Here is a 9,172-nt window from a genome sequence, read left to right as displayed (position 1 = left end):
GGAAAGACCAATTTAGTATCTTCAGTCAACTAAGTGGCTAAGATTCATTAAAAGGAACCCATATTACAAATGCCTTCATGCCACATTGCTTTTATTTTCGGGGATAAAACCTCTTGTCCCCTACCTTCAACCAACTTCTGTTCTAAACAGATTTTATACAGTACTTTTCTCCGCAGGCTCCGGGAACAAAAGCCTGAAACAAACCTTTGTGGACTGTGTAAGAACATGGCCAGATATCACAGGTGTCTGACATCAGCCACATGCAGCAGAGAAATGTGGGGAGATTCACCAAACGAAAATTTCAGTTGCCATGGAGACAAAATGGGGCAAACTGTATAGGAAAGTCACTAATGTACTATTGATTAGAGGCTGAAACTCAAGCAAACTGTACCTTTTAAAAAAAAAGTTAACCCCCCCCCAAACTAAGAACAGCAGTCAGGAAATGAGCCAGAATTAAGTACTGGTATGTAAAGGTAAATATTGGAAACTCGCATAATGTTGCTGAATTCAGTAGTTTCCCTGTTGAAGGAAAAAACTGTGAATAGGCTTAAGGGAGGCATGGAGGGATTGGAAGGAGAATAAATAGCTAAAATAAACACATCCTAACCTGTTCATAGTAACAGCATCTCCCAATTGCCTTCCTTGCTTTTATAGTTGCTTTAAAAACTGCCAGTCGGTAACAAAAACATTCCTGCAAAGGGTGTGTGCGAGCACTACATCTGTCATAGGTAAGAGGAATCCGGAGTCAGTCACATAGGTGCAAAGTAGCCTTCCAGTCTGGAAAGTGGTTGTGAAAATAAGCAGCCAGCACCTCTTTCTTTGATATTTGCTCTTTCATAGCAATCCTTGAGATCAGTGGTGGAAAAGGCATAACTACCGGCCCTGGAAACCTGGCACGGGGTAAGATCTTCTAAGCATCACCAGTAGGAACATCAGCCAAAAGTCTCCTGTTTTCCTAGCACACTTACCTACTGCCCTCAGATGACTGTTCTGTCATGTGCTGCCCTGGTGCTGTGCTTCCAGAGATGTGCACAAGAATCTGATTTGTGCTTTCAGCCAAGAGCCTGAAACGTCAGAGGTACTGACATCCCGTTTAGATACTGCCAGCACTTTCAAAGCTGCCACTGAATTACTCCTTAATCCTGGAGGTGCCTGAATTTTTTACTCATCAAAATTTGCAAAGCCTGCTTTACAGCTTATTAGCTGCTTTGAATATTATCTCAAGGTGAGGCCCAAGGTGAGGTACACAAAGTAGGGAAGGGAATGCCTTTCTTGCTTGAGGGCCTAGGCATGTGTAAAGCTTGTAACAGAAGGGGTAAATGCAGGCCCCTGACATGTGGAAGGCATTTAAGTGCTTGCATAAAGGACAGGAAGAGGGGGAGAGGGAGAGTGGAAACATCAGATATGAAACAGAACCCTGGAAGAGATGCTGTAGGTTGCCTAAGTAAGGGGGTACCAAAAGGGTTAAGTAGGCATTGATGCCCAGCTTCTGGAGAAGGCTGACTACTGGGGTCTCAGCTAGAGAGTCATCTCTCTGATCAGCTGCTGTCCCATCCACTTTGCAACGTGCCTCCGAATTCCGCGATAGATGCTACCAGGGTTTCTGCCAACGGCACAGCTGTAACCAGCACTTCATGGCAACAGCTCATCCTCCTCTTTGGGGGCTCAGGGAGCCCACAGTCGTCTTCCTGTAAGTGAATCAGTTCTGCGTTTCTGCAGTGTATTCCTTACTCATCCTTTTGTACAAGCTGAATGACTCCTCCTTCCCTCAGGCCTGCAGGACATCCCCAAACACAGTTGTACACAGTGCTGCTGCTCTCTGCCTCCCCCCGGCACAGATGGATGTGGGAAACTCCCCAGTAACAAACACCAGCCGAACAGACCCAGCAGACACAGTTTGCATACCTACACTTGTTACGGCCCAGAAAACTGGGCTGTTTTAACTAGTTACTGTTAAATTCTAAGATTATGTTCAATTAGTTACAAAAAAAGTCGAAGTCTGAAAGAAATGTTGTCTTCTGATAACTGAAAACTGCATTGCTACCTTTTTCATTTCTTTTTTAATTAGCAGAGGAGGAGGGCAGACAGCATTTGGATTCACGGCCAAGTTGCCCTGTTTGCCCACAGGACAGCACTAACGGCGCTGTAACTTGCATTTTGCCCAACATGGATCTCGGGTTATAAACACACCATACACCTTATCCCCTGCATCAATAAAAGAAACAGGGCAGGCACTACAATTAATTTTGTTCCATTTAATTCTCTCCCAAAAATGTATCACAAAGTCCACAAGCTTATCTTGCTAAGGTGAAACTTGTCAACTCCCCTTTTAACTGACTCCAGCCCTGTAGCTTTGAAGATTCCTAGGGCAGTGGGGCACAGAGCCGAGCAGATTTCTCAGGAACTCTTGTGTATGTGTGGGGGGCGGAGAGCAACGATTGCAGTCCCGCTGTAGCTTTTTGCAACCCTTTCCAATGTCACAGTGACCGGCAGTTATTTGAAAAGGAAGCTTCCAGCTGCCACTATCTTTAATTTGCAGCTCTTACCTACTCCCTGAAAGAAGCCTGCTGGGACTGGTATGCATCCTTATTAAAGCTGTGGGAACGCTTTTTTATGTTTTTAAATACTCGGTTTACATGACACTTCTGATCTTGTGATGATTACACAGAAATTCTCGTTAGGTTTGCCTTTCACAGCTAACGAGCGCTACTAAAACAAATTTTATACTTAAGCGATGGGATGCGTGGTACTGGAACTGGAGATGAGTCAGCAGTTAGCCAAGGTTATTTGAAGAGCAGTATAAGCCATGCCTGCCGCCAGGAAACGGCCCACAAAGGTCACACCAAGTGTCAGTAGTTAGACACTACCACCCTGGTGATACAGATTCTCTTAAGACTCTCACGTTTTTTAACCAAGCATCATTCTATTTGACATTTGGATGTTGTGGTGTTAAAATACCCACTCCTTGGTATCCAGATGACAGGGAAGAATGCTTGACATCACTGGTAGTATTCGCAGTGAGGCACGCCTGCCAGACTGACATACTGCTCGCTCCCCATCCGGGCACTAAAATTAGATGCGGAGCCACAGCAGCCTACGGCTCCACATGTTAAAGCAGAGTAAGGGCAGTGAGAACAAGTGATTACCTATGCTGACCGCGAGCGTGGGGGGGTGGGGTGGGTGTGTGGTGTTAGGCCAGACACAGGATGTGTGAGACAGTTCCCTGGTGAGGCACTGCTTCTCACAAACAGCCCTGGAGAGGAAAGAGTTTACCAACAGTCCTGGAGAGGAAACGGTTTATAAGGTAAAACTCATTCAGCGTTCAGCTCTGTTGCCTCCGCAACCACAGGAAAAAAGCATACCAGCTCCACTTGTGAATCATAGCTTTTGGGAACTTCACCTTGAAGAGCAGGGAAGTCTTTCTTCAGGTAGAATTGATCTCTTTAATCCCTTCTGCTGGGATCACTGCCTAAACTCCTTCATTTACCAAAAAAGGGAAAAAAATAACTGCAGCACAATAAGAAACACAGCTGCTTGCAGTGGTTCCACCCTCCCTGATTCAATTGTTCAGTGGTTTACCATTCAGCCTGAATGTTGCAGGCCTACTTTTAATTCTCTCTTCTAGCTGAGAGGATTCAAGGCCACGTTGTTCCAGCCCTCCACTCAAGTGACCTAGCCACACAACAAATGAATTAATCAGAAAAATAAAAATAAAAGGAGGACTTCCCACTACAAACGCCTTCATGTTCTGCTTCAGTAAGAACACACGGGGGGTTCTGTGTGGCTCTCACAGAGACAGATTTTGCCAGGATTGAGAACTGCGGTTCATCTATAAAACCAGTGTTACTGGTTCCAGACAGACACAGGCTTTAAGGCACCTCCTGCCTCAGAGGTGAGCAGGGGTTTAAAATTTCTTTGCAAGAGAAATCCCAGGCCTCTGGATTACCCACCGAAAGTCCGTTTTTACTGGTTTCTCTGACATGCTTGTATCACAGCAATAAAAGCCACTAAACTTGAGAGGGTCAAACAAAGATGCTCCCGACCAGAGGGCTAAGAACAATAGCATTAGTGAACCGCAGTTCATCATCACAAGACCAAATGGCATACAGGGGTTGCTATACAGCAACACCCGGGCCCATAAGCAAGAAGTGGGGTTTAACAATTGGTTTATTGTCCTAGATAAATACCAGCTGCCCCACTCCAAGCCTCGTTTGTGCCACAGGTTTAAGTTTTTCATATGTAAACAAAGTTATGCAAACATGTAAATTTGAATTTGGGGTAGTTTTTCCAAGCTAATCTTACAAGAGTGCTCACTGAGATACTGAGAAAGTTATGAGCAGCGTACCTGGTTTCAGTTACAAAGGCAACCTTAAGGCCTTTCGAAAGCTACTCTTTTTCAAACACGCACCACATGTATGTCTGTACATACGTGACACTAACAACGTCTTGCAGATACTCTTTTCACTTTCTTTTGTAATGAATTATTACAGTCAAAATTCAGGGCATGCAGAAGCTGCAATGTGAAAAAATCCCGAGGGCGTTAGTCCCTGTTGTGGCAGGAGCAGAGCTTCTGTGGGAACTGCCCGTATTTCCCTCTGCAGGCTGCACCAAGTGAGCTCTTCCGGACTCGGAAAAAGCCCAACAAAAGGGGGCTGTGAGCCGTTTGCGCGTCAGCTCGGGGCTGTAATGCCACCTACTGCCGGCTGCGGAGAGCAGCCTGCCTCCGCCGCGAAGCGCGGCGGGTGTTGCAGACCTGCCCGCGGGGCCCCGGCAGGCAGGGAGCAGGCGGTCCCAGCTCCTGGGCTGCCGGGCACCTGGCCGACTTCGCCTCCTTCCCACACGGCGAAATCTGACTGGGACTGAAGTAGAGCAGAAGCTCCAGAGCCTTTTCTTACAGGAACCGGTGAATGACTTTTAGGGCAGTGTCCTTCTCAAAAGACAGCAGTCCTGGTAGGACAGGGTATTTCTAAAAAGAATCAATCACTGCCCTCTAATGAAACCGATTAGAAGTTGAGTTGCAACAGCAGCCTCCCAAGAAACAGAAAAATGCTCTCAGCCAAATGACATTTCTGAACTTAGTAACCTAAATTTTTAAGGGGTAACATCATAATTCCTAGAAGTGACAGGGGCAACTCTGATCACACTTTCTCTCAAGACCAAAAAGCCAGAACCACAAGTATTCGGATGATGGCCAAGTCGCTGTAGCAAATCTGCTACCCATACCATACCGCAGGATCTAGGGGATACAATCATGAGGAATGGAACAAAAAGGGATGCCCCCTTCTCACACACCCAAAGCACCACTCTCAGCAGAAGCTCTGAAATACGTATAATCAGAAATCGCTGTATATGGTTTCATCTGGAAAGCAAGAATAACATTTTCAGAAAGAAAACCAAAGGGACAGAGACAGCACACCTTGCTGCTTCATCCAGCCACGTTCTCACTGTGCTTTGAAAAAAGATGGGAAGAGGAAAGAAAGAAAAAAAAAAAAATAGTTACAATGAAATGTAATTAATTCTGTATTGTCAGTCCTGCAGATCGGGCGAGAAGCATCATGCTACTCACACGTGTTATCTTTGTCTAAGAAGACACTAGGATTTACCACATTAAGACTTCAAAAAGCAGTATTAATATGGCACTCAGTGGCAAGAAATGGAGGCGCCAAGTTGGTAAAATAACCCCTCAATTACATCCATAGGATCTAAATTTTTTAATGTGCAAGTCTAGGACGGAAATAATTCATTTACAATGCACTAAAATTTGAAGGATGGAAGCTTCTTAATTGTTTATGCTCACAGTAATGAGTGAAGTGCTCAGTTGCTGAAGTACAAAAATCAGTACGCCTAAGTGACTTATGTTTCATTTTGAAGGAAAAAATAGGTTAACAGCACAATTGCATACAGTTGCAAAAATATTTACAGATCTGATTAGGTAAATAGTTCACTTCTAGAAGGAAAATTTTAATGACATACTTAATATAGCAGTGTTTTATCTGAAAAATTACCATTAAAATGTAAAAATCTAGCTAGGATGAGTGGCACTGACATTTTTACCTGGGCCTCCACCCTCGGGGATCTTTGTCCCTTAACTTCTATCGCTGTAATCTGTCCTCTCTCCCTGCCCATTTCCAGTCTTACTACACAGGTGCAGGTGTGCCTGAGCAGCCCCAGAGTCCACAGAGGAAAAAGTGGGAATGTTAAAAACGTAGCCAAAAGGTCCCAACAAGAATTAAAGAAAAAAACACATCCTGAGAAATAAAATTACTTGGGGGGGTGGGGTCGGGAAGCTATCCACAGGTATGAGGAGCTTTGCTCAGTCATCCTTGTCTTTTGCTCCGTGTTTCAGGATGCGCGTGAACTCAATGTAGTTGAAATTCCCCTTTTTGTCGATGGGCGCCTCTCGGTACAGCTCATCCACCTCTTCATCCGTGAACCTGTCTCCCATTGTGGTCAGCAGCTCTCGCAGGTAGTCCTCCTGGATGAACCCTGGAATGCGATGCGCAGAGAGGAACACAAAAGGGAAGCTGTTTCCTTGGAAGTCTCCCAAAGCAGTAAGGCAGACATACCGACACATGCAATTAACTAATACAGCATCTCGTTGATCCACTTGCACCAAGAGCCCAAAACACTTCCTTAACTGAATCCTAAAGAAATTCCTTGAATGCAAAGGGGAAGGGGCGGGGAAGCTTGACACGTTTCATGCAGATTTTTGAAGAGAGGGCCTGATCTGCTGTGACCTAGTAGTATCTCCTTCCATCTACTGATCTTCAACAGCTCAAAGTGGAAAAACAAGTTCCTGCCACTGCTAGTTTTTATTACACAAGCTGTTCTGTTAATTGAATCACATTTTTCTTGACTTAATTAGATATATTTGTGCATCCTCTATAAACTAGTTTCCTCTGGGGACTAAATAACACTGGTTGGCTCTTCACTGCAGCACAACACTGTTGCTGGAGGCGGTTTACATGGATGCAGTGAATTGCTGGCAAGCGTCCAAGGAAAGAGTTTATACAGAAAAGACTTTCAGGCAGGATTGAGCAAGTTAACTCAGGAGGGAGGAGTAATGTTTACTGTGGAGGGGTAGAGGCGGAGAAGCTAGTCAAAAAAAGGTGGGATATATTAAGTCATTTATTTGATATTAAAATATTAGCAGATTATGAAGGAAATTAACAAAGATATTAAAATGAGCAAGTTGCTAACTATGTTCCGTTAAATCAGCGGCAATAGATGGGCAGAACCACCAGTTGCCAAATTAATTCCAGGGAAGTTGAGAGATTAAAAAAAGGAATGTGCATAACAAAGGATAGACAGAAGAATGCAGACACTGCTTAATGTTGAAATAAGACCTACTGTCGTTGAACCACCTACCATGCCTTTAAAGGCACAATAGTTGCTTCATTTGAGAAAGAAATCAGTTACTGAACTTTAGCTGGGGAAATAGCAAGAACAGAACAGAGGAGGTAGAAGTATTCCAAAACCAAAGACATGTAAACGGTGCAGAACAGCTGGAAATCATATGTAGACACCCACATCAACGGATGTAGATTCAATTAGAATGGGATTTAAACAACAACCAAAAAAATTTGGAAAAACAGTTCATTAGAGAGACAAAACCAAACAGGGAATCAGGGGACCAAAAGGCAGTCAACGAGCGTGACAAATTATCACGGGGTTGATCTGTGCTGCAGGGAAAGGAAGAAAAGCATGTTACAACATCTGCCAATTAAAACAGCATCATACTGCAGGACAGACAAGCCCTTGACTACAGATTCCAAATGAAGACGACCATCAGCAATGTTTTACTTGAAAAACAAGGAGAATGTTCAGTTAGCCAAGCCCATCTTAATCGGGCTAAATTTTGGAGTTGTCTCTTCACAGATGTGCTTAAAGAAGGGGAAAAAACAGCTAAAGGATTAGGCGCTCTATTTCTGCAGTCCCACTGAGACCAAGCAGTGATGAGAGATGACACAGGATTAGTATTCAAAGAATGCAAGGCCTTTGGTGCTGCAAGTTTAGCCTCAAGGACTTAACGGCTTCTGCCTGAACAGCCAGATGTTAAAACACTGAACTAGGTTGTCAGCGTAGGAATATACTCAAAGTTTTAGCAGCACAGATTTGTAAAGCAAACAGTACTACCACTCTCCCTCACACACCGCTTCAACGTACACGGGGAGCTACAAATTAATGAAGCAAAATTTCAGCCTCAGCCTGTGGCAGACAGCACAAACCAGATGACAATGCAGGATCAAAGAGCAGAGAAAAGATATACTCAGTACAGACTGATAACACTTTTGTACTAACTTCATAGTAGTACATACGACAGCAATGCTGAAGGTATATACCCAACGAGACTGGCAATACAGGAAAGGTAAGTAAAACCCCACAAGTATAACTACCTTATCCTCATCAAGAGGATCTGATTTGTATTATTCTCTTTCAAAAGAACTACACTGATGTAGAGTTAGAAAATCAGCCCCGTAACACACACGTCGATTATGGAGTGAAAAAAAGGAAAACAAACAAACAAACACAACAACAACAAAAAACCCACCACAGAAAAACGTTTGACACTGCTGGAAATGCTTTTTGTTCTTTTGTAAAACGAACAAAATGATCAGAAGCCAAACCTGAGAATAAAATTAATAAAAGGCAAACATAACATGGCTTCTACAAATACTTCACGTGTTATTCTGAAGACTGCATTTTGACTATTATGAATCAAAAATCAATAAAAAAGCATAACTATCTAACATGGTTCCTTGGATAAAATTTGAGGATGGCATAAGACACAAAAGAGACTGTGGAACCATTATCTTCAATCATCCTAGGACTAGACTAAAACATTTACCACACAAGAGCTGAAAGATAATAAAAATCAATCTTATCAGTACATGAGGGCCTGAACTAGTAACTTATTGTTTGCATAGACGTAGAAGGTTACTGTTCAAAAGAACTGGTAGCACAATCATTTTCTTTATATCCTAATTTGCAGGCTCTGGTTTTGAAAAAAACCCTGCAGCACAGTGAGTCAGACTACCTGTGGAGAGAAAATAATTAACCTACTAACAAAACTTCCTTCTCTAGGAGATGGTGAAGAGATTTCCCTTGAGAGGGAGGAAGTCAATTAACATTTGAAAAGACCTTACCAACAGAAAGCCTGTTTACCTACCCC

General features: G+C 43.5%; 1 protein-coding gene across 2 annotated transcripts in view; it reads right to left on the bottom strand.

Moving 5' to 3' along the window:
• Nucleotides 1-6,289: 6,289 nt before the first annotated feature.
• The window catches only part of LOC104506536 (myosin regulatory light chain 2, smooth muscle minor isoform), a 4,475-nt gene continuing 1,592 nt past the window's right edge, over nucleotides 6,290-9,172 (bottom strand). Inside the window, exon 3 of one of the 2 annotated variants that reach the window (XM_010147511.1) lies at nucleotides 6,290-6,486. In XM_010147511.1, coding sequence (XP_010145813.1) covers nucleotides 6,314-6,486 — 173 coding nt within the window. In that variant the 3' untranslated portion in view covers nucleotides 6,290-6,313. The remainder of the gene's footprint in view (nucleotides 6,487-9,172) is intronic. The other variant, XM_010147513.1, reaches the window with a different exon arrangement.

This window comes from Eurypyga helias, unplaced genomic scaffold, assembly GCF_000690775.1.
Source record: "Eurypyga helias isolate BGI_N326 unplaced genomic scaffold, ASM69077v1 scaffold942, whole genome shotgun sequence".
Taxonomy (NCBI): domain Eukaryota; kingdom Metazoa; phylum Chordata; class Aves; order Eurypygiformes; family Eurypygidae; genus Eurypyga; species Eurypyga helias.
The sequence above is the reverse complement of the archived record's forward strand: the minus strand, read 5'-3'. Positions and strand labels throughout refer to the sequence as shown.